The sequence below is a fragment of the Elephas maximus genome, chromosome 6 (genome assembly GCF_024166365.1).
Source record: "Elephas maximus indicus isolate mEleMax1 chromosome 6, mEleMax1 primary haplotype, whole genome shotgun sequence".
Lineage (NCBI taxonomy): Eukaryota > Metazoa > Chordata > Mammalia > Proboscidea > Elephantidae > Elephas > Elephas maximus.
The window spans coordinates 108,260,052-108,285,200 of NC_064824.1; the positions used below are offsets into that span (position 1 = coordinate 108,260,052).

A 25,149-nucleotide genomic window follows, 5' to 3' on the forward strand; every position below is an offset into this window, starting at 1 on the left:
CTTTCATTTTAATAGTGCGATCCCAGATCTCCACTATCACAGTTGCAACCTTCAATACCACATTGGCGTCCTTCAATGTAGGCTATGCAGACTTTTTCAGTGAGCACATGAGGAAGCTCTGCAACCAGGTGCCTATCCCAGAGATGCCACATGAACCCCTGGCATGTGCAAACCTGCCTCGAAGTCTCACCGACTCCTGCATAAACTACAGCTACCTGGAGGACACAGAACATATTGATGGGACCAATAACTTTGTCCACAAGAATGGCATGCTGGATCTTTCTGTAAGAAGCATGAGGTTTTCTTCCTAAAACTTGAAAGATAAGGACTCTTTGTTCCAGTTTTTACAATGATGGGTAAAACGAGCAAATAGATTCTTAGAGATGCTGAACCTTAAAATGAAAAGCTATCCTTATGTAAATTTTCACAAATATGTCAACTATCAAAGAGGCATCTTTTGTTTTTTCAAGTATTACAGTGGATTAATCTCAGAATATGTTTATAATCTGGAAAAATTAGTGATCCTAAAGATACCTATACAAATATATGTGCATGTATGTATTTGCTATTAAATTCCTTTTTTCTAGAATAAGAGGGAAAAGTCCTCAGCTATTTTCTTTTTTTATATAAGCAACAGGACTACAAGCTCCTGTGTAGCAAGGAAAAATGAACAGAAGTCTGTTAAAAGATTTAAGCCTGCTTTCTCAAGAGTGGGAAACCCTGGTGGCGTAGTGATTAAGTGCTACAGCTGCTAACCAAAGGGTCGGCAGTTCGAATCCGCCAGGCAGTCCTTGGGAACTCTGTGGAGCAGCTCTCCTCTGTCCTATAGGGTCACTATGAGTTGGAGTCAACTCGATGGCACTCGGTTTGGTTTTGGTTTTTTTTGGTCTCGAGAGTGCCTGTCTTGATTATGGTTATTAGCAAATGAAAGGGTTGTTAAATTTTATAATTATATTTCATGAATTTTTATTTCACATTAGGGAACCAGGTTCAGCAAGTAATTTAAAATATTAAAATCAATAAAGGGACATAATTTAAACACCCAAATATTTGCATTGAAAATGGAAGTGTAAATAATGATACAGTTATGAATGTGCAAATGTTCCTGTATTGCAAACTCAAGGCAGTCATTGTTCTTTATCTATTATTAGTGGAAAATGAGAGATGGAGGGTTAAAACACTCTAGTTCAAAAAAATAGTTGAACAAATTTCTATTTGGGTAAATAATTACTCTCCCATTAACTCCCTATGTTTCGGTATTCCCTTTAACTGTCTACATCACAGAAATTTTTGGAAGATAAGTGAAATAATACATGTAAACATTTTTAATTCATTAGGAGTTTTATACTATGTACTAAGCACATACACATAATCCTAATGCAACTTAAGCAGGAATATCTGAAAATTATCTGCAGTATTTATGCCCAAATATATAGAATCGCCTAAAGGAAATTGGTTAAGCAGAATAACCAAATCTATCACAGTGGTTAAGAGCTACAGCTGCTAACCAAAAGTCGGCAGTTCAAATCCACCAGCTGCTCCTTGGAAACCCTATGAGGCAGTTCTGCTCTGGTCTACAGGGTCGCTACGAGTTGGAACCAACTCAACAGCACCTAACAACAACAACAACTTATAGGAAGAAGAGGTTAATCACTAAGCTACTAACTGAAAGGCTGGTGGTTTGAACCCATCAGCTGCTCTGTGGGAGAAAGATGTGGCAGTCTGCTTTCATAAAGATTTACAGCCTTGGAAACCCCATGGGGCAGTTCTACTCTGTCCTATAGGGTTGCTGTGACTCGAAATTCAACTCAATGGCCATGGGTTTGGTTCCATGTTTTTTTATTTAGGAAGAGGTACTTCTGGTAACTTAATCACTTTGTGTTTATCTTTGTCATCCCCCAGGTGGTTCTGAAGGCTGTTTATCTTGTCCTTAACCATGACATCAGCTCCCGCATCTGCGATGTGGCACTAAACATTGTTGAATGTTTGCTTCAACTTGGTGTGGTTCCCTGTGTGGAAAAGAATCAAAAGAAGAGTGAAAACAAGGAAAATGAGACTGTGGAAAAGAGACCAAGTGAGGGAACTTTCCAATTCAAAGGAGTATCTGGAAGTTCCACCAGTGGATTCGGGGGTCCTTCAGTTAGTGGAGCTGGAGATGGTGGAGGAGAAGAAGGAGGAGGTGGAGATGGAGGAGGTGGAGGAGGTGATGGAGGAGGTGGTGGAGGAGGTGGAGGTGGTCCTTATGAGAAGAGTGATAAGAACCAAGGGAAGGTATGACTGAACTACATTTCATGTCTTCATAAAATATCGCCTCTAATTTTTTCCAGTGCTTGCTGAACAGCAATTCATGACTCGGAACAATAACTAGTCCCTAGAGCAAGAAAGTGGTTACAGTAGAAATCTCTTCATTAGGTTATAAGCAGGCATTTGTGGAAACAGTTACATGAAACTGTATTCTAAATCCAAAAACCATTGCCAACCAAGCCAATGTTAGGGCTAATACCCAGGTCGTGTAATTGCTGCAGGAGAACACCTCAGATACAACCTCCATTGCTATAGCTCTCTGTCTACAACCATATGCAGCTTCTTTCTCAAAACTTTCAAGGGCCAACCTAATTTTCCTTCAAGTTAAAACTCTTTCTCTTGATCCAGGGAACACATTTTTGGCAGCCAACTTCATCCACTTTGAAGGAGAAAGTAAGTGGAGAATTTTGTTTGGTTTGTTGGTTGGTTTATTTTGTGTTGGTTTGGAAAGAAGAAGCCTCCGTCTTCCCACGTCTCAATGAGTCATCCCAGTGGCTTTAGTTTTCCTATTTTTGATTGTTCCTGAATTTAATTCCCTGTGCCTTGTCAACATCTGGCTTGTGATCTCTGCGTTTACCATCAAGAATTAGTTTTTCTCTTTAATTTGGACTTTAAACAAGAATTAGCTCAGTTTGAGTTCACATACTTACACCGATTTCAACTCAGCTTTCACTGAAAAAGGCTGTTCAGAAATTAAAATCAACAAGAGGTTTGAATGTCTAGCAGGTGACAATCTGTAATTGAGTGGAGTGTTTACAAATGTAAGATTATGCTGTGCCGAGTTCTATCATCTACATATTAAAAAATTAGCTAAGCTGTAATCCGCCCCTCTCTTCTTACAGAACATCTGGGTTTTACATCTGAATAAGTGTGATAGAGCTCCTTTTTCTTCTATAACTTCTTCTTCATGTCTTTCCAGTCTCTCTTCCCTCATATTTATAGTGAATTTATCATCGGTTTCTTCACCTCACTATGACTCCTATCTTCCCACTACAAAGACTGTGATCCAAATATTCCTGGACAAATATTCTTGAGACTCTGAAATTTTCCTTTAGGGTCTTCTTTTCCTACACTTAATAACATACATGTTGTTTTTCAATGCTAATAAAATCTTTTGGTACTAAAGGTTCCTAAATTCTCACCTCTCCATACATCACTGAGGGTAGATAAACCAAGGATCCCCATATTTCAGCTGAGATGAAAACTATCAAAATGATTATCTAAATGATAGATCACAAAGGATTTTGGCTTAGACCATAAGATCTAAGGAATCATTTAGCCAGCGGTTATGCACAAATTAGCAAACAAATGCAAGATACAAGGACCAAATTTACAAATGCAGCAAACATAGAAGCTTTTATTGGTTTTCTATTCTTTACTTATCAGCCTAGTCTGGGCACTCTAAGAGATTATAGATGGTGGTATGTCCATTATGGTATTCAAGGAAAACTAGAAAGAAAAAATAAGAGAAAGTTGTGAAATTTTGATTAATTCTTATCATTAAAGCTTAGATAGTTCAACTAAGTTGATGAGGGTTTTGTTATGTATGCTGAGGATCTCTGAGGTTTATTATTATGTTCTAAGATTTCATTTTGAATGGTATTTTCATCTCATTTCTTATTGAGGATCTGTAAGTTTCTTGTCTATTTTACACCTAGATACTATGTTAGATATTATAGCTTGATACTATAAATGTTATTTTGACCAATGTTATTTCTTTTAATCACTATGGAACTTTTTAAAACCAGGTTATGTGAGCTCCAAACAGCTACCAAGATAGAAATGTTAGTAGTTATTTCCACAAAATAATACTCTTTGTAGTGCCAAGAAATTATAAAATAACACCCGACCATAGGTCAAGTGCTTTGTGTTTGTGGTTCATACAGGTCTATTCTGCTCCAAACCCATTTGTTATTTTCTGTGGAATCACAGGGTTTATCTAACTTTACAGCTTTGGGGAATTGATCAAGGCAGAAAGAAGTTCTTCTATCTATTTCTAGTACTGAAAGCTGCAATGTTATTTATTATCAGTTCTGATTCCTGTTTGTAACTTGATACAGTTTTCTGAATGCCTCCTTTAGAGAAACCTGAACCCCAAGGACATTTGAAGGTCTAAAGAAAAAAAAAAATTCTATTTAAAAGGAGTTTTCAGAGCTAGAGATTTTTTTAAGGAACATCTGTTGTTGTCATTGTTAGGTGTTTTTGTTGTTAGGCGCCATTGAGCCGGATCTGACTCATAGCAACACTCTGAACGATAGAACAAAACACTGCCCGGTCCTGTGCATCCTCACAATTGCTGTCATGCTTGAGCCCACTGTTGTAGCCACTGTGTCAATCCATCCCCTTGAGGGTCTTCCTCTTTTTCACTGAGCTTCTACTTTACCAAGCATAATGTCCTTCTCCAGGGACTGATTGCTCCTAATAACGTGTCCAAATAATATGAGACGGAATCTCTCCATGCTTGCTTCTAAAGAGCATTCTGGTTGTATTTCCAACATAGATTTGTTCATCCTTTTGGCAGTCCATGGTATATTCAATATTTTTCTCCAGCACCACAGTTCAACTCAGTCAATTCTTCTTCAGTCTTCCTTATTCATTGTCCAGCTTTCAAATGCATATGAAGCGATTGAAAACATTATGGCTTGGGTCAGGTGAACTTTAGTCTTCAAGGTGACATCTTTGCTGTTCAATACTTTAAAGAGGTCTTTTGTGGCAGATTTGCCCAATGCAATGTGTCTTTTGTTTCTTGACTGCTGCTTCCATGGCTGTCGATTGTGGATCCAAGTTAAATGAAATCCTTGACAACCTCGATCTTTCTTCCATTTATCATAATGTTAATTTTTGGTCCAGTTGTGAGGATTTTTGTTTTCTTTATGTTGAGGTATAATCCATACTGAAAGCTGTGGTCTTTGATCTTCGTCAGTAAGGGCTTCGAATCCTGTTCACTTTCAGCATTGACTATGCAAAGGCATTGGGCTGTGTGGATCATAAAAAATTATGGATAACATTGCAAAGAATGAGAATTCCAGAACACTTAATTGTGTGCATGAGGAACCTGGACATAGATCAAGAGGCAGTTGTCCGAACAGAACTAGGGGATACTGCATGGTTTAAAGTCAGAAGTGTGCATCAGGGTTCCATCCTTTCACCATAACTATTCAATCTGTATGATGAGCAAATAATCTGAGAAGCTAGACTATATGAAGAAGAACGGGGCAACAAGATTGGAGGAAAACTCATTAACAACCTGCATTATGCAGATGACAGCACCTTCCTTGCTGAAAGTGAAGAGGACTTGAAGAACTTACTGATAAAGATCAAAGAATCTTTTGATTCTTCTTGCATTGTTTAATATTTTCCCTGTAGAATCCTTCAGTATTGCAGCTTGAGGCTTGAATTTTCTCTTCAGTTTTTTCAGCCTGAGAAATGCCAAGTCTGTTCTTCTCTTTTGGTTTTCTATCTCCAGGTCTTTTTGCACATGTCATTTTAATACTTTGTCTTCTGGAGCCACCCTTTGAAATTTTCTATTCAGCTCTTTTACTTCATCATTTCTTCCATTTACTTTAGCTACTCAATGTTCAAGAGCAACTTTCAGAGTCTCTTCTGATATACATTTTGGTCCTTTCTTTCTTTTTAATGACCTCTTGTTTTCTTCATGTATGATGTCATTCCACAACTCGTCTGATCTTCAGTCATTAGTGTTCAATGCATCAAGTCAATTCTTGATATGGCCGCTAAGTTCAGGTGGGATATACTCAAGGTCATACTTTGGCTCTCATGGACTTGTTCTAATTTTCTTCACTTTCAACTTGAACTTCCATATGAGTAATTGATGATGGTCTGTAATGACAAGAAACATATAGTAATTTAAAAATAAATGTGAGACAATCTTCCAAGTAAGCGCTTGCACACAATGACCTTTTCCGAGGCATCACTACATATGGCTGTACAATTGTGTGCTACATACAAATCCTCAGCTAAGGGATCATTAAGGACCAAAATTCATCCAGAGCTCTGCTCACCAAGCCATCTACCCAAGGGGTTGCATGCACTTAGAGAGATCACCTTTTTTTTAACTCATCCACATAGAGGGGTATCTTTTCTAATTTGTGCAAAGGTGCCCCATAGGATAGCAGCTTCACTGCCATGAAATAATAGTTAACATTTGCCTAGCTATCAGTATGTACCTTACATGTATTAACTCATTCAGTCCTTACAACTGTAGCAGAGAGATATTATTATGATTGTCATTTTGTAGCGCACAGTAATTAAGTGGTTTGTCCAAGATTATCTAGCCAGTAAAGGTTGGAGCTAGGGTTTGAATCCAAACTAAAATATTATCTCTAAATTAGTAAAAAATAATAATGATCTATTAATAAGCTTGAGTCTTTCATTCCATTTGCAACTTTCTGAGCTGTCTTAGGCGGGGTTCCCAGGAAACAGACTCAGATGTGGCGGTATGTGACAGGGAAGTGCTCTCAGCATCAACATCTGTGAGGTGTGAAAGGGGTAGGATGGGGCACAGGAAGAAGTTGAACTGCAATGCAGTTACAACAGAGGCCTCAGCCTATCACGCAGCAGCTGGAATGGCTTCTGTCCCCAGGTGAGGCAAGGGAGCTGGTCTTTATCCCCTCCTACCCTTTCACTCATCTGCCATTGGAGGCAGAGTGCTCCTAGGAAAAGGCCATGACCTTGGGATAGGTAGTTCTCTTTAGTTAATGGTCATTTCTGGAGAAGCACTCAGTTGACAGTTGTCAACCACCAGCACTCCCAGGAGCTGAGAGGACGAATGCTTCAGTTCTGAAGGGTGAATCTGTAGGACCCAGCACCAAACTCGTTCTATGAGCCTACAGATTAGAAAAGGAAGACCAACTATGCAGCATTAGGGGTGGAGAGACTCTAACCTGCCACATGAGAGCATATGACAATGTCTAGAGAGCCCCCTACCACTTCCACAACCTACCCACGTTTGAGTAATTTTTCTATGTCTATAACTTTATAATTTTGGGGTTTTTTATAGTGCCAAGGAAACTCTGGTGGTGTAGTGGTTAAGTGCTATGGCTGCTAACCAAAAGGTTGGCAGTTCGAATCCGCCAGGCGCTCCTTGGGAACTCTATGGGGACAGTTCTACTCTATCCTATAGGGTCGCTATGAGTCGGAATCGACTCAACGGCACTGGGTTTTTTTGGTTTTTTGGTGCCAAAGTTGAAGTGTCGACTTGATCATATGACTTTGGAAAAGCCCTTTACAATTTACAGAGCAATTCCTAGCTACTAGTTCATTTGCTCTGCACTGTAAACCTACAAAGTAGGAAAGGCAGCTATTGCGATCCTCAATTCACAGGTGAGGAAACTAAAATGCAGAGAGACTGGTTAACTTATCTAATGTCTTTTGCAATTAAGGACCAGGAGCTGAAATATTAAATCCATGATGTATGTGTTGAAGGCAGAATGTAGCTGGGCAGAATGTAGCTGGGAGGGCTGAGGCAGGCTGAGGCTTCCTGAAGGTAATGGCTTTTCCATACGGGACTGCAGCTTTCCTTAGCAACAGCTTCTTTATACCTCTTGGAAATAACTCACAAAAGTTTCTTTTCTGGAAGTCATGTCCTCCGATAGCAATAAGGATTAGATGGAGCAAAAGAGACAGTGATTAACAAGCCTTGTAATTCATCACAGGAGAGCTTCTTATGCTTCAAGAGATGGAATCAAACTGAATGTTCCATAAAGTTCTTTATATTCTCACTTTGCCTGTGCATGTCTGTACAATAAGGGAAAGTATACAGTTAGAAAAATCACTGAAAAATGTCAGAAGCTGCCAAGAGATTTCAAAGTTCCAGACTTTGATCAGTTCCAGAAATTTATCAGTAATCCTTGTCTGGTGGTATTATCAGAAGCCTGCCGATGAGAGTAGCTTCTAGAAAACTCTATTTGTCTTCATTGCTGATAGTCATCACTCTCTCTCTAAGTAGTTTTTCTGTTTGTCCATATCTATTAATAGTTTTTCATTCATATCCTTTAGCACTAGTTGTTGCTGTTAGGTTTTTAGGTGCCATGGAGTCATTTTCAATTCATAGCAACCCCATGTGACGGAGCAGAACTGCCCCATAGTGTTTTCTTGGCTGTAATCTTTATGAAAGCAGATCATCGAGTGTTTCTCCCATGGAGCCACTGAATTCGAACTACCAACCTTTCAGTTAGCAGCCAAGTGCTTAACCGTTCTTTCAACTGATATATTAGATTTTAGAAAAGTTAGCTTACTTTTTGAGCCCTTGACAGTTTTTCTCAGCATTTCCAAAATTGCAGGTGATCACTGTAAAATATATGTAATGAGTTAATCATAAACTAGAATCTTAGTAGCAAAGGGATCTCAATGGCAAAGTAAACAGACTTTTGTTTCTTTCTTGTTCATGGTATAGGATGAAAGCACGCCTGTAAGCAACCATAGGCTTGCTCTAACCATGCTCATCAAAATAGTGAAGTCTTTGGGATGTGCCTATGGCTGCGGAGAGGGACACCGAGGGCTCTCTGGAGATCGTCTGAGACACCAGGTATTCCGAGAGAATGTAAGAGAATTAAAGTAGATTCCATTTCCTCTCCCTCTTCCCTTCCTCCAGTTTAGGAATGAGTCCTTTGACAATGAGGGTCAGTGTTCCCTGAAAAATATTGTATTTCATAGCAGTAATTAACACAGTCTTGGGTGGCTGGCAATTTCTACAAGATATCTCCAGACATCTAAAATTCAAACTTAGGAAAGTTTAATTGGGAAAACAATTCTGCCCCCTGCCTTGGGTGGGCCAAATCTCAGTTGGTAAAAGGATGTATAATTGGAAAGTATGAATTATAGCTTGAAAGACTTTGCAAAGATGAATACATTTAGCAAGCTACAGATGGTCTATAACAAATGCCTTTTTAATCACCTACCTGGGTACAGTAGAGGCATATTTTATATTACAGAAAAGCATCAAATTATAGGATTTAGTTTGTTGTTCTTACTTAAATATGGAAAATGGCCCTTATTGGGACACAACAGGACTGTAAAAGTAGCTAGTCATTTTCTGGCTGCTTTGAGTCTGAACCTTGACTTCTAGATATTTGAGATCATGTCCCTTTGAACTGTGTGAAACTTGAAACTCTGTGCTTAGGCTTGCCGGACATAATTCTGTAATGGGACATGGTATTTTTCCAGCTCATTTCATTTGCCCTGCTGACTGTTACTTTCTTCTTCAGACTTGACCCATTACCTACCTCTACAAGTCCAACCTGAGACAGTTGCCTCATATGTACATTTAAATGGAAATCATAACAAAACATTCTCTTAAAAATAAGGGTTTGATACCAATTTGAGTCCAGAAAACCCTTCGGCATATCTTGGCAGAGTTTGAGGATCGTGTCAAAATCTAATGCCAGCCATGATTCCTTGGCATTAGGTTTTGTCCTGATATGTTCACACAGTATTAGCATGCTGAATTTCTTCCTTCCTTCTTTCCTGTCATTTGTTTGTTTGATCTACCTAGCTAGCTAGCTCTCTATTTACTTATCATCTATCTGCCTTTCTATTTATCTGTCTGTCACCTTGCATTTATTTTCTAATATGTTGTATTATATTAATTTATTACGTGTATATGGGGGCTTATATTAATAGTAATTAATTTCTAAGTTCTGGAACTTGAAAACTTTGACCATATCTAGATTTTTAAGTAAATAATAAAAATAATAATGCAATAGAGAGCTGACATTGCCTCTATTTTTCATATGCATGTGTGATTTTTAATCTTTGACATTGAACTCTATCATAGTATGAATAAATGCCATCAAGGTTAAATAAACCACATCATTCCTCCTGTAAAAGACCAATTCCATGAAATGAAACACTAAAATATAATGGGTAGAGGTAAAAATTGGTTCTGACAACCAGAATCTATCTTCCTGGAATTGAATAAAGCAGGGCTAGTTGGATCAGAGCTCACCTTAGAGGCTGTTCTTACTGCATACTCCACCACACTTTCCTCCCCAAGAGTATTAAATGTTCCCCATCAGGGTGTCCAGCCTGTTTTCTACCTGCCTTTTCAGCTTTATTGACTTAAGTGGAAACTCCTCTATTATCTTATATCTCAATTCAATACTCATTGTAGAAATTATATTTGCTAATTCCTGCTCAGTAAACATATTATCCAAGAATGGTACATTTGAAAAATTTTCCTGGGAAAATGTCTAATTCAAACCCATTGCCATCAAGTTGATTCCAACTCATAGCAACCCTATAGTACAGAGTGGAACTGCTCCATAGGGTTTCCAAGGAGCAGCTGGTGAATTTGAACTGCTAACCTTTTGGTTAGCAGCCATAGCTCTTAACCACTACACCACCAGGGCTCCATTTAATTCAAGGAGCTAGATAATAACAGATTTTTCTAGCATTGGATTTTCAGAAGTTATTTAACTTTCAAGATATTAAGAATATTTATCATCTCTACTAGATTCAGCCTTCTAGATCTTTATTTTAAGAAACAGAAGATTATGGCAATTATAATCATCAAGCTTCTAGAAATTTCAGTATATAATCCCTCAACGTTTCTTAGATCAACCTGATCATTAGCTAACCCAGTGCCCTCGAGTTGATTCCAACTCCTAGTGACTCTATAGGACAGAGTAAAACTGCCCCATAGAGTTTCCAAGGAGCGCCTGGTGGATTCGAACTGCCAACCCTTTGGTTAGCAGCCATAGCACTTAACCACTACGCCACCAGGGTTTCCATCATTAGCTAGTAGTCCTAAATTAGCGAAAAGGAATCCATTTTTTAACGATTTTATATCTCTCTTGGAGAAGTTTATTTATTCACAGTCAAAATATTTTATGTTTGATATTCTGCTTCCTGCTTAAACTTTCCAATAACTCATGCAGACATTCCAATAGACTCTGAAGAATAGATTGGAATTATGCCTTTTTGTGTGTATTTTATAAAGAAGATAGGATAATTTGTACTTCAGGGCTTTTCAACCCAAGGATTTCAAGTATTTTGCAAATACTGCGATGGAGATCTTCACAAATTCTTTATGGGATAATAATTAAATACTTATTTTCATGCAGGACATATTTTACCTAAGTGCTTTGCAAACTTCATTCTACAGAAAGCAGTATTTGTTTTGTAAGGGGAAAAAATGAGCTTACTTGAGATCTGGCAACCAGTAACCTCTTTGGAAATAAAATTTCCTAATTTCCAGTCTTCTAAGGAGCCATGGTGGAGTAGTAGTTAAGCTTTTGGCTGCTAACTGAAAGGTTGGCAGTTTGAACCCACCAGCTGCTCCGTGGGTGAAAGATGTGACAATCGGCTTCTGTAAAGAGCAGGGGACCTATGAATCAGAATCAACTCAACAGCAACGGGTTTAGTAAAGGAAAAATTAAAAAATATATCAATCCATCTGACTTTGTGATACAAATATAAGAGATTATAACAAGGTTATAGCAAAAAGCCTATTTCTGATACCAAGTCACAGCCATTTATAATATCGCTCCCCCCCACCAAAAAAAAGTTCCAAGAATTTCCCCCTGGGTCTTGATTTGTCAAAAGAGTAATATAGCTTAAATTTTCTTTGAGGCCACAATTAAGGGCCCATCAATAAGATACCAATTCTCAGGGATTACTTCCCTAATCTGACTTCCATGCGTGTGCCTGGTTGTCCAAAGTCCTCAGTCCTCAATTAAGGTGATTGTCACCCAGCAACCATCCTTCTTTATACTTAGCCCTTTTTCCTAAACCCACACAGTCATCTTCTGTCATTTCCCCATTTAATTCATTATTACGAGCGTTCTTGTATCTCTTTTATTCAGACATCAGCTTCAAGATATCACTGATCTCTATTATCAGTCATCTTAAGTCCTTTCGGAAAACAGGGGGTATCTAAATACATTTCCCCCCAAACAATCATTTGAACTATTAATGAGGTTTCTATATTCTAGGAGAAATAACCATGGATTAGGAAGCAAGATCCTGGCTTCTAGTTTTGGCTTGTCTATAATGCATGCTGTATTAAATTAGACAAAATCCTCAATTCCCTCAATTGTTAATATTGGGACACTCATTCACATCACAGAGATGTTGTGATGCATTTACATACGAGAAATGTTTTTTAATACAGTAAAGTAGCATGCAAATTTTACTTTCTTCTGCTGGTAGGAGAGAGCTAGAAGGCACTCTAACAATCCCAGGTATTATCTGAGCATTCTGTGTCCTTCTGCAGCCAGTGGCCATGTACTTCACTGGTTCTCACAGTGAGAATTATTCCGTTCCCCTTTCCCACATGGGAAAAATATTTGCTGAGTCATAGGAAATATAATTTTAAGTAGCAGGGCCAAGCCAATAGTCACTTTCTTTTTATAGCCCTAAGCCAACTTCTATTTAAATACCATACTTTCACATTCAAACGCATACGCATAGGTAAGTAAGCCAACTAAAAGTTGTCTTGATTTTATGTCTCTTAAATGTTTCAAGGACCTTTCCCTCCTGCCTATCTAAGAGGACATTGGATACCTATTTCCCATGTCCTCCTCCCCATCATACCATTAACTCTCCTTAATTTCCAAGCGGCTGACCATGGGAACGGTATGCTTCTTCCCATTGCACAAAGCCTTTGAGAATTCCTAAATGTGGATTTCCAATGCAATCACTTACCTAAATTTGACACTTCGAGCTTTTTCACTGAAATCTTAAAATCTTGATCTTGGTGCAAATACCGAACTCCTTCTAGGACCAGCATCAGATGTTGGCTTTGGGTTTTTCTGGGTGAGCAGCCCTCAGAGTAAACTAGCTCTCTCTTCCTGCTCAGCCTCCGTCTGCCCTCTCATTATTCAGACAAGAGAGGCCAGTAGGTTTGGCCGATAACAGCCAGCTGGGATGGATGGAGGCCATTGCCATCTGAGACTCGTAGCTGTCTCAGAGTAACGGTATCTGTAGCTTAAGGTGGTACTTGTGACTTCTTCACTTTTCTTCCTTCATTGCAGGCCCAGAACTGCCTCACTAAGCTATACAAGCTAGATAAGATGCAGTTCCGACAAACCATGAGGGACTATGTGAACAAGGACTCTCTCAATAATGTAGTGGACTTCTTGCATGCTTTGCTAGGATTTTGTATGGAACCGGTCACTGACAGTAAGTAAAGCTACACCTGAGTTCTAGGAGAAATTGCTGTGAAGTGGAGCAGGTAGTATTTTGCAGTCACACTAAATTTGTGGGGATAGAATTTAGAGGAAAAGTTTTGTGTGTGTGTGTGTGTGTGTGTGCGTGTGTGTGTGCATGTGTGTTTGTAATAAAATATAAGTGAGTTTACATCATCTTTGATGAAATATTTTTGAGGCTTCCTGAGGACAGCTTACCTTAGCAGGTGGGAATTTGGCCAAGCTTGTGGCATCCTCACCTTTGGTCCCTCAATCATTACACCACTAGTCATGGGGCTTCTCTTTTTCTAAATGGCCTTCTGTTATATGACAACTGAAGTAGAACTCGAAGGACTAGTAGAATATATTCACTAGTTCACAAGTATGCAATGAGGGACTATTATGTACTGAGAGAATGCTTAGCAAATTTTTCACAAAATAAAACAGGAAAGAAAACAAAAAATCATATGACTGCAGTAAACATAATAATAGTACATTTTTGATGTACACATACATGTATATTCTGAATTTTTAAAGACTGGCAAATACATCTATAGATGTTGCTGTTAGGTGCTGTCGCGTCGATTCTGACTCATAGCAACCCCACAGGACAGAGTAGAACTGCCCCATAGGGTTTCCAACGAGCACCTGGTAGATTTGAACTGCTAACCTTTTGATCAGCAGCTGAGCTCTTAACCACTATGCCACCAGGGCTCCCATTTATGGATAGGCCCACAAATTCGTTTATATCTTCATGGCTTTAAGAACACTCCCAATATAGAGACCCACATTGCAAGGGGAGACCAGTGAACACCAGTTGCATCTGTGATAACCTGAATGCCTCCCATACCATTTGAATGCAAATGCAGTAATGAAATGAAAGTGCTACATGAAGCCTGAGCTGAGTAAAATGAGCAAATTAATTAGAACCTGGGAAGCAATCACTGCGTAGTATAGACTTTTATTTTTTATACAATACACGATAGTGGTTGATTAATTTATAATGAAAATATATTTCATGGATTTAGGAGCCGTTTTCCTGTTTTCACCCCAGGTTTTATTATTTGATTATTACATGAAAAGAAAATACTGCTTCTTTATAGAGCCCCTCAGATAATCTATGTTACCAGAGTTGTTTTAAACCAGGGTCATTATAAATTAAAAAACAATGAATTAAGTTGAGACACTGCAAGAGAAATTCTTCATTACAAACTCGTTGCTTTGTTGCTTTTTTAAGCCATTGGAAAGAGAAACTATAAGCATGGAATAAAGCACATTCTTTCTGTAATGTAAAATCGATAAGCTTACCCCCCCCCCCCGTAAGTTGTCAGTCAGCGAGACGTTAGTAATAAAGCGTAATCACTTTAGTGTGCTGCATTCCTCCTGGGATTCTTGAGACGTGGATCCCAGTGAATCAGCCAGGCACAAGTCCCATCGGATCATTCCTGGAGCCACACACGCCCTTTCCCCACAGCCCACGGGTGGCTCACAAACCTCGAGGACTCCTCTAGCAAGGTCACAAAATCCTCTCTGCAGAAGGTCCATAGATACGTGAAAAACTGGCATAAAGTGCCACAAGGGTGACGGCCTCAACCCCCTGGCATTTCACATGTGTATGAGTTAGAAGGAAGTGGCTCCCAGGGAGGTGCAGGCTTTCCCTCTGTGTACTGGGTTTTATGCCCATGGAGTCTCTGGGAGTGAGCAAGAAGCTGCTGGGAGGGCTAGGCGGCTCTTGGCAAGACCCATTAGCCTTTTTGTTTCCAGTGCCTGAGTGAGTCCCCCACAAAGCCCCTCCCTGCCGCTTCCTCTCCATGCCCAGCTCACCTGGTCAACCTCACCTCATTCTACTTGTGATAGACTGAACTATTCTAACTGAGAAGCCAGTACTCCTCAGCGCTAAGAAGGTTGAATCAGTTAACTGTTTCTCCATTGAGAAGCCATTTGGTAGATTATTCTCTTTGTTTTTTCTTTTTTTTTACACAATCACTTCTTTTAAAAAAAAAAAAAAACTCTAGGTCTTAATGTCAACGTTGATTCACTTTTCATTGCTGAGATTTATCAATCAAAACATTTCACAAATGAGGCTGGATCTATTATAGTAAAGACCCTGAAGGAGAATATGGTTCAATATGCCCAAGCCCACACAGAGACTGGTCAACCAGGGGGGTGTCTTTAATCCTCTGATTTTTATTTTCTGTAGCCTTTCATTAATTACGGTTGCCAAGTAATTCATTACTCCTTTAAACTGGGTAACATAACGGAAAGATTACTTGTAACGTGTACATTTGCATTCCAGACAAGGCTGGGTTTGGAAATAACTTCACCACGGTGGACAACAAATCCACAGCCCAAAACGTGGAAGGCATTATCGTCAGTGCCATGTTTAAGTCCCTCATCACACGCTGCGCATCAACCACACACGAACTGCACAGTCCTGAGAACCTGGTGAGGCGTTCACCTTTTCTTCCCACAGGAGTTCCCAGTCTCTGTTCTGAGGAAAGGAAGTGACATTGGAGACTAAAATTCTGTACTTTAAAGTTACCTGTTTTCCCCAACGTCACCAGTAACTTAAGGTGAACCCTGAGCAACACAGTCCTCCTTTTTCTTACTCTTTATCCTATCTGCAGATTAATTTATGGTTCCTTTCCATCTCAGAGTTTCTGTGGTGACTTGTGGAAAAGTTACAAGGTACTTTGAGCCCATCAGAGAAGGTGCTGGAGCACAGTGTGTGTGTTTATAAAGTATTTTAAAATGTTACACCAAGCATTATTTGAAACCCTATTTTCTTTTAAAACTTAGTGGAAATATGCTGCAGAAATTGGTTTTGTTCTTTTATTGCACACTGTAACCTTTCAGCTATACTTTATAAAAAGCCTGTGTTAATTAAACCACCAAAGCCACAGGTAGTGTGGGTGGGAACCAGGCTATAAAAGGTTAGTACTTAATTGCTACCAAGGAGATCGTGGTTGGCGAGACTAAGATGTACATTAAGGCTGCCAGATCTGACGTGAATAGATGAATTCAGGCCTCTCAGTAGTAAAGGAACATTTCTCTCTCCTACCAATCTGTTAGGTATTATGGCCCCTATGCAGAAATCAGGCTATTGGCATATATGGATACTATGCTAAACTACCTAAATCAAGGAAATAATTTTAATCTGTTCTAAACTATTGAAACCATTCACTTAACTTGACGTAAACAAAGCAAAACCTCAAACCAAAAGGTATTTAACTTTGCTGAGTGACAAAGCCAATTCAGTGAGGTTCTTGAAGCCTGAGCATAACACAGGTACCATTTGCTCACAGCAAGTAGTAATTGGACAAAACAAAACCTATTGCCATCGAATCGATTCCAACTCATAGCGACCCTATAGGACAGAGTACAACTGCCCCATAGGGTTCCCAAGGAGCAGCCAGTGGATTCAAACTGGCGACCTTTTGGTTAGCAGCCGAGCTGTAATCATTGCACCACCAGGCAGGGCTCCAGTAATTTGACAAGTTGACTATAAATATGTGAGTGCTTTTAATCTCAATCTACACATTCACGTCTACAAGAAATACTGCATTTCTTAATTTTCGTTAAATGATCTGAAGTTTGACTTTGAACCTCCCTTCCTACCAGAATGGCTAGAAGTTAAACCTCAGTCATTCTTGGAGTTCCCCACTTCACAGAGTGGTGCAAAGATGGCTAAGTCTTAGAATGCACCTCAGGCCTGGGGAGGCTTCCCAAATCTCAATCATCTGTCTACACCACTGTTTTTGTAGTGCTTCCTCCTGTATGCTTGGGGTCAGCACACTCTGGCGGGTCTGGAACCTTGGCTTTTTGGGGTTCCTGCCTTCTCTTTGGAGATGAAGAGTGAAGAGCACAAGGCTTTGTTTCCCACAGGACCCAGCAGTCACTCTCTCCATGTTCCTCAGAGATCTATTTTCCTAGAGATCATAATTGTCCTAATGGTCTTAGGTTTTAAAAACCAAAGCCATGAAGGTCCGTGTTTTTTTTTTTTCAGCTTCTACATTCTGCTTTATTGCAAACCTCTCCTAAGGCAAAGAATACAATAACTGCTTTTGTAAAGAGGGAAAAGAAAAGAAGAAATACTAGATAAAAAAACTTAAAAGCTAAAAAAAAGTCCTGTATATATATTTTAGATATTTATTTCCCAATATATTTGTTTAAATAGCCCTGCATAGTCTTAAGTTCATAGTCAAGTTCATGTTCAAATGGGCTTCAACATACGTATTATTTACTAAATCTGTCCAGCAAAATAGATCATCCTTTGAATGATTAGGCTTTGTTAGAAGTGTCTAGAGGACTTAACATATTTTAACACAGTGACAGAGAAAATTTGGAGAAGCTGAAGAGACACTGAAATCTCTAAACAAAATTCTGATGCCCTTTCTTTTACAGGCATTTCTTTGGAAGTCAAAAGTAAAAAAGAAAATTAAAGATTGGGATTCCAATGATTAGAAATGTAAACTGTCTTTCTAATGACACAGTTAACTTTCTGAATGTGAAGCATGGTAACCATCCTTTTTCATACTAAGGATGACAGGCAAGGTTCTTGGCAACGTTTCTACGGAAATAATGTAGAGGCAGTATACCATTGGTTTCATCAGTAATAATTTGCTTCCTTTTACAATCCAGTGTTCATCTAAACCTAAGGAATTGCCTTCTCATTCTCTTCCTGTGAAAACTGTTTAACCACACAACTATCATTCTTTCCCCAAACTTCCTCTTGCCTCCAAACAGGGGCTGTATTGTGACATCCGCCAACTGGTCCAGTTTATCAAAGAGGCTCATGGAAATGTCTTCAGGAGAGTAGCCCTCAGTGCTTTGCTTGATAGTGCAGAGAAGTTAGCACCAGGGAAGAAGGTGGAGGAGAATGAACAGGAATCTAAGCCCACAAGCAGTAAAAGGTTGGAGGCTTGAACTCTCTAAATATTCGTGTTTGCCTTATGCCAGTAGAACATAATCTTCTGTTGTACTGTCTGTGTGGTCCTCGACATGCTATAACTTCAGGGCAGGTTTGAAGACCTATCTTATGTAAGTAGTATCACTGATGGTAGTGGAGCTGCAGCTTAGAAAAGGAGTGAGTTTACTGTCAAATAAATATAGTTTCTGTAGGAATTGGTTGTGCCTTAACTTTCATGTACTTGAACTCAACTTCATAGTTCTTAATAATATGGTAAAATAGTTCCTGTGTTTTTAGTCATTTCTACAGATAATTTTTTTCCAGAAAGGAAAAGCAATTACCAATTCCATATTATTCCATTCAGTAAGTGATGTTTTAAATGAGGCAAAAGACAAATTGCTGAGCAGGACCTTGTTTATCCTTCTAGTAAAGGTGAATGGATTTTATGCATGCTACGTAAAATGTTACTTACAAAGATTAAAAGAAGCTCCTATGTTTAAAATCCTCCTTGCAGTTAATGACTACGCTTGCAACAAAGATGGTATTGTTAGGCCATGAGGCAGCAAGGTCGGGTATACATTTTCTACAACATAGACTCATGGTGACATAGAGTTTGTGAGCCAAGTAAGATGTATGTAAAAGAGTGTTTTTCTTAATGAAGTATTAGGAAGTATTGACAATGGCAACTAGTTTGGTTGTTTCTTTTGTCCTGCTCTGTTGTGATTGGTGGAATGCACCTTTTGATAGGTCAGAAGCAGGAAGCATTGCAGATAAAGGCCAGGTGTCCTCTGCACCTGAAGAGTGTCGCAGCTTCATGTCTGGTCGCCCCTCACAGACTCCAGAGCAGTAAGTGGCGTTGGTTTTATCTCCAATCAGTGGGCTGAACACTTCCCACTAGGAGAAATTCTGTTTCCCAAACTATTGATTTTCTTTTGTGTTTTCTTTGAACTTTGCTTTGCGTCTGCCCTCGTCTTTGCATTTCCAGTACCACTGCTCTCTCCAAGCCCAAAGCAAATAACCAACCTCATGCTTATAGGAAGAGTGCCCCTAACTGCACTTCTCACCTCCATTTCTGCCCACTTCTGCTTTCATGCACATTCCTGCATATACATTTGAAAAATAACGTACATACGTGGTGGGATGGGAATGCTATCCACTTTCCTACTTCAAAGCACTTATAAATTCTTTTTTTTTTTTTGTAAATATATGAATAGCCGTCAACATGCTCAATGATATTATACTAAAAAAAAAAAGTGAGAAAAACTTTTTTTTATTGTCCAGCTTTAGCTCAAACATAAACGCCACTCCGTTTCACCTTGGTCTTCTGAGATCCATTCCAGTGTTCTGTAACATCAGTTTACTTCCACTTCCTGTAATGGGAAAAGCTAAAGCATCTTTAAATTAGCTCCTGCAGAAAATGTGAGGGTTATTATAGACACTGAATACATGGCCTACCTCTATGCCAGGCTCATCTAGATTTATTCTTCTTTGAGACCAATTGTTTACCTGCAAATGGTGCAATTAATATTTAAAGCATGAGCATTATTTTAGGTACATAATTTTATTTCTCAAAACCCTCACCCACTATTAAATTAATGTCCTTCAAGAAAGTTCTCAGGGTATTCTAGGTGTTATGGTATCTCCTTTCTGTATTCAGAAAAATCGAACCAGAGAAGTGCACAGTCATCAAACAGGACCTCAGTAATTCACAGCGACAAATAAAACCTTTTAAGAACAAAAAAGCCACATAGTTCTTGTAGTGCTTCAAAATCTTAGTGATTACCCCTAACTGGGTGGAGAAAATCAAGGGGAAAGTAAATCAACTCCATGGGGTCAGGGACCATGTGGGTTTTGCTTACCATTATAGCTCTAGTGCAGGGCAAAGATGTGGCAGTCTGCTCCTGTAAAGATTACAGCCTTGGAAACCCTTTGGGGGCAGTTCTGCTCTGTCCTGTAGGGTTGCAATGAGTCAGAATTGACTCGATATCAACAGGTATAGCTCTAGTGAGGGTACATTGGTGGATCAGTGGTAGAATTCTTGCCTTCCATGGGAGAGACGCTGGTTTAATTCCTGACCAGTGTACCTCATGCTCAGTGACCACCCATCTGTCAGTGGAAACATGCATTTACATATTGTTATGATGTTGAATAGGTTTCAGCAGAGCTTCCAGACTAAAATGGACTAGGAAGAAAGGCCTGGTAATCTGCTTTCAAAAATTAACCAATAAAAACCCTGTGGATCACAATGATTACATCTCCAACGAATCATGTGATGGTGTAGGACTGAGTAGTATTTCATCCTATTGTGCATGGAAGCGCTTTGAGTCAAGAGCCAACTCTAACTCAAGGCAGCTAACAACAACAACAGTGCTCCAATGCCTAGATGGGGCTTGGCCCATAGTATGGACTTGATATATATTTCACAAATGAATGAATGAGAATGAAATGACAGAATTACCTGTTCCTCATTAGTCCTATAAGCTTTGTTGTCTTTAACTTTCTTTCTCAAAATTGAAGTTTTGTTTTCCCTTTTAGGAATCTTTTAAGGACAAGGTAAAAATCCAAATATAAGCTTTAGGGAAAAATAAAATCATGTGAAAGGCAAACTTCTGTAGCTGAATAGCTGCAAGACTATTTAAAGGGTTTTATACACAGAAAGTCTATCCAAAAAAGAGGGAAGGATTTTTCCCAAAAAACAATACCAACAATTATTGAGCTAACCTGATCAATAAGAATGACCTAATAGACAAACCAGATGTAAAAAATAAGGCTATCTATCTTCGTAGATAATTAAGTTTTCTAGATTCCATAATTTTCTCTTTGTCCAGCGTTCCATAAACACCAGGTGTTTTCTCAGCTTTTAGCACATGTCTGTTTTTTCCTTGAATGAAGATGCATGTTGTAATATGCTTCTGCATAAATACTTCCACCTGGAGGAACATGATAGAATATCAAATATGGAACTGCTGCCTGACCTGAGGGAGCCCAGGTGGTGAGCACGCCAAATGTCCTCTGTTCAGCAATGGAAAGAGATGGATGTTCACTTCGGTTGTTGGAGCCTGGCATCCACTCTAGCTTCTCTCTGTCTTTCCTCTTCTCTCCTTCTCGCCTAGTCCTTCCTCTTTAGAGAAAGGTCACATTAACTGAGTGCTATTAAGAGCAGTTTTATGTGCTTGTTTCTCTGAAACTCGCTATTGATACACACCCACTGGACAAAGCTGATGTAGCATTTTATTGATAAAAGCTGATAGATGATAGCCTCCTTGGATGTTTTTCTATTCAAAGCATGTAATCATCCCCTCATCCTTGTATCACACATTCCCAAAGGTGAGAAATGATTCATGCCTTGTGATCATTTGAGAAAAAGTAGCTGAGAAATCAAATTCTAGGAAGCCGATTTAAGTTTATACCATATTTGATAAATAGGATTCCTGGTCTAAAATAAGAATTAAAAGGATATTTAGTACTCTGGTGAGATTTTGGGAGATAAAATCTGGATCCTCAGGGAAGTGAATGATTTGCACAGCACTGTCAATTTTTAGGTAGATTCTGGATTCATCCCCAAAATTCAAAGCAAATCGTTAACCTAAAATCTCATAAGCAAATTCCATCACATGTTACTAGAGTATTTTTTATAGCCCTTTCTTTCCAAATCACGAAGATTCTGCAAGATTTCTGGTGCAAGATGACAAATATGGAAAGCACCATAAATCATAGAGGAAAATCATTTAAAAATCTAAATACCACAAACTAGAGATAATCACTGTAAATGTTTGGTGTGTTATGTTGGCTACATTTTTGAACATACACACACAAACTCACACATTTACATGTATGCTTTTTAAAATTGAACTGTTAACCTGTTTACATCATTGCATCTTTGCCTTTTAACTTTGCAATAGATCGTGAAAATGTCCCATACCAATAATTTTCTACAATTTTCAGAGTTACCACAGAGTATGGTATCATTTGGAAGCACCATGATTTATTCAACATTTAGCTTTATTGAACATTTAGCTTGTTTCCAATTTTTCAGAGTTGACCAGTAATACCTCAGTATTTGAGCCTTCTTGTAGCTACACCTTAATATGTTGTCCCATCATTTCCTTGGGGTAACTTCCTGGAAGTTGAATTTCTCTGTCAATTGTGCAGATATAAGCTTTAGATAATGTATTAACAAATTACCTCCAGAAAAGTTGAATCATTCTGTCCTACCACCGGCAGCATAAGAGTCACCATTGCTTTCATTTTTTCTCCCTCTAATCTTTGCCAATTTAATAAAAAATGCTATCTCATTGCAACTGGCCTTTTTTTTTTTACTCCTACTGGTAGTGGTTACTGAGATTAACGGCACTGGGTTTGGTTTTTGTATTTTTTACTGAGATTAAACCAAATCTGCATACATCTGGCCACTTGTATTTTTTCCTCTTACCCAATGTCCCAGTCAAAAATCCCTTTGAAGGTATTCTTGTCTTATCGAGTCAGGCTTATTTATTTTTTTTTTTTAACCCCTATTCAAGTTTCTTCAACATAGTGATTGTGGGATAATGCATTCCCTGAGTATGGTGCACTTCATTTATTCATTATTCAAATATGTTTTGTAAGTTTATTTAGACCTATGCTGTACTGGGGCAGGGAGTAGGGAGTGAGGTACAGTATTGTACACAAGCCACAGAAGCTTTAAAAATGTTAAATATTTACTGAAACTTTTAAGTGCTTCTGCTACTATGACTCACACTTGCAGACAAATACCTGCAATAATATCTAGTCTTTTTATTAAGGTTTAGAAACCCCAATCACCTCAGTTTGACAACTGAGACATGACTGTTTTCAAGAAGAGCTCAGAAAGTTGGTCTCCCTCCTTCCACTCCCACACTCGCTCTTCCCCAAAACCAGCCCATCAAAGATCATTCTGCATGATTTGCCTAAATATCACTGGCATGATGTTGAAAGAAAGTTAAGAGAATTTCACACAAGTTGTCAGATGTTTAACTCAATTCTCCGCTTGCTGATAGCGATGAGCAGATGCAAGGGGGCAACCTGGGACGGAAAGATTTCTGGCGCAAGATGTTCAAATCCCAGAGTGCAGCAAGTGACACCAGCAGCCAGTCTGAGCAGGACACTTCAGAATGTACCACCGCCCACTCAGGCACCACCTCCGACCGGCGGGCCCGCTCTCGGTCCCGTAGAATTTCCCTCCGGAAGAAGCTTAAACTCCCCATAGGTAAAAGTATGTCTGTATTTATTTATGAATGTTCTTATTCCTGCCATGCCCTTAAATCAACTCACTATCAAAATAGAGCAATGCATGGCAGGGTAGAGAAGGCCTTCAAGTTGCAAGGCCTAGGCTGACTCATTCATTCATTCACTCTTTTTTTTCAGCAGATATTTATCAAGCTGCTACTATGAGCCTCTACTTGTGCAAACATTATACTAGGCACTAGGGATTAAATGGTGAGCAAAAATACATGCCCTCCTACTTCATTAAATTTGCAGTCTAGTGGAGTAGCAGCCACTAAGACTGAGCATAAAACTGAGTATAAGCACAGCCTATGAATTTTATGAAGGAAAAGCTCATGGTGCTATGAGAGCATGCAACAGTGAAATCTGACCTAATTGGGGAAAGGAGGCCAGGAATCAGAGAAGACTTCCTGGAGAAAGTGGCACTAAGTAACAGGATAATTAGGGAAAGAAAGGAAGGAGAGGCTTCCAGGTGGTAACAATAAAATGTGCACAGGTATTAGGATAGAAGGCATTGGAAGCGCTGAAATAAGGGGAACAGCTGCTTGACTATGGTGGAGCAATAGTCAGGGGCCAGACCATGCGTGGCCTTGCGGGTCAGATTAAGTACTTGACTCTTCATCCTAAAGCCCTAAATAGCCAACATGGAATGTTGAACAGGGGACTAGCATAATCAGGTAAACTTTTTCTAAGAGATCCCTACATGGAAAACATATTGGAGTAGGCATGAGTGGATAAGGAAGACCAGATGAAAAGTTGACTAGTATTCCATGTATAAGTAATGGTAACTCAAACTGGTAGTGACCACGCAGAGAGAAATGGATAGATCTGAGACACATTTATGAGGTAAAATGAACAGCACTTAGTGGGAGGTGTGAAAGTTGTCCAGGATAACCGGCTGGATTATGATTTCATTCACTGAAGAGGACTGGGTTCTTTTTGTCCTTGCAGTCTTTCTGGTTCATGTAATTTTACAGTCCAGTACTCAACATTTTGATTCAGATCGTGCACACTGAAAGCATTTTGTTTTCATTTCTGTTAATATAAAGCCATGCAACTTCCATTGCTTGTAGGACACATGCTGGCATTTCTGTTTAATCCATTTGGAAGAAAATGCTATAATGGTCTAATTTTGAAAAAATTATCAAATAGGAAACTGGCTGAAAAGATCCTCCCTCTCGGGCTTGGCAGATGGTGTGGAAGACCTCCTAGACATCAGCTCTGTGGACCGCTTGTCTTTTATCAGGCAAAGCTCCAAGGTAAATAGGATATTACTTATGTAAGGGAATGGTTGAGTCACTGATAGAAAAAAGCCTGGACTGAGAAATACCAAACACTTGGAGGGGACAAAAAGGGAGAGCTGAATAAACTATCAAGTTGAACAAATTTGGGAAACTTAGAAGAACAGTGGAATTTAAGATGTTTAAACAATAGGCTATAGTAGTATTTGATGTTAAGAATAAAAGGAAAAATGTGACAAAAATTTGTATAAAACTATGATGCAGATATATGGATGTATGTAGGCGTTGTTCTCCAGCTACTTTTAAC

At 39.0% G+C, this 25,149-nt stretch overlaps 1 protein-coding gene across 1 annotated transcript in view; it reads left to right on the forward strand.

The window, feature by feature from the left end:
• Positions 1–25,149, forward strand: part of UNC80 (unc-80 homolog, NALCN channel complex subunit) — a 222,439-nt gene that overhangs the window by 51,577 nt on the left and 145,713 nt on the right. The window contains exons 12-20 of the mRNA XM_049888066.1: positions 16–284; positions 1,903–2,271; positions 8,720–8,866; positions 13,299–13,446; positions 15,748–15,896; positions 18,198–18,364; positions 19,108–19,206; positions 23,376–23,584; positions 24,754–24,860. Of these exons, the coding sequence (XP_049744023.1) occupies positions 16–284; positions 1,903–2,271; positions 8,720–8,866; positions 13,299–13,446; positions 15,748–15,896; positions 18,198–18,364; positions 19,108–19,206; positions 23,376–23,584; positions 24,754–24,860 (1,664 nt within the window). The remainder of the gene's footprint in view (positions 1–15; positions 285–1,902; positions 2,272–8,719; positions 8,867–13,298; positions 13,447–15,747; positions 15,897–18,197; positions 18,365–19,107; positions 19,207–23,375; positions 23,585–24,753; positions 24,861–25,149) is intronic.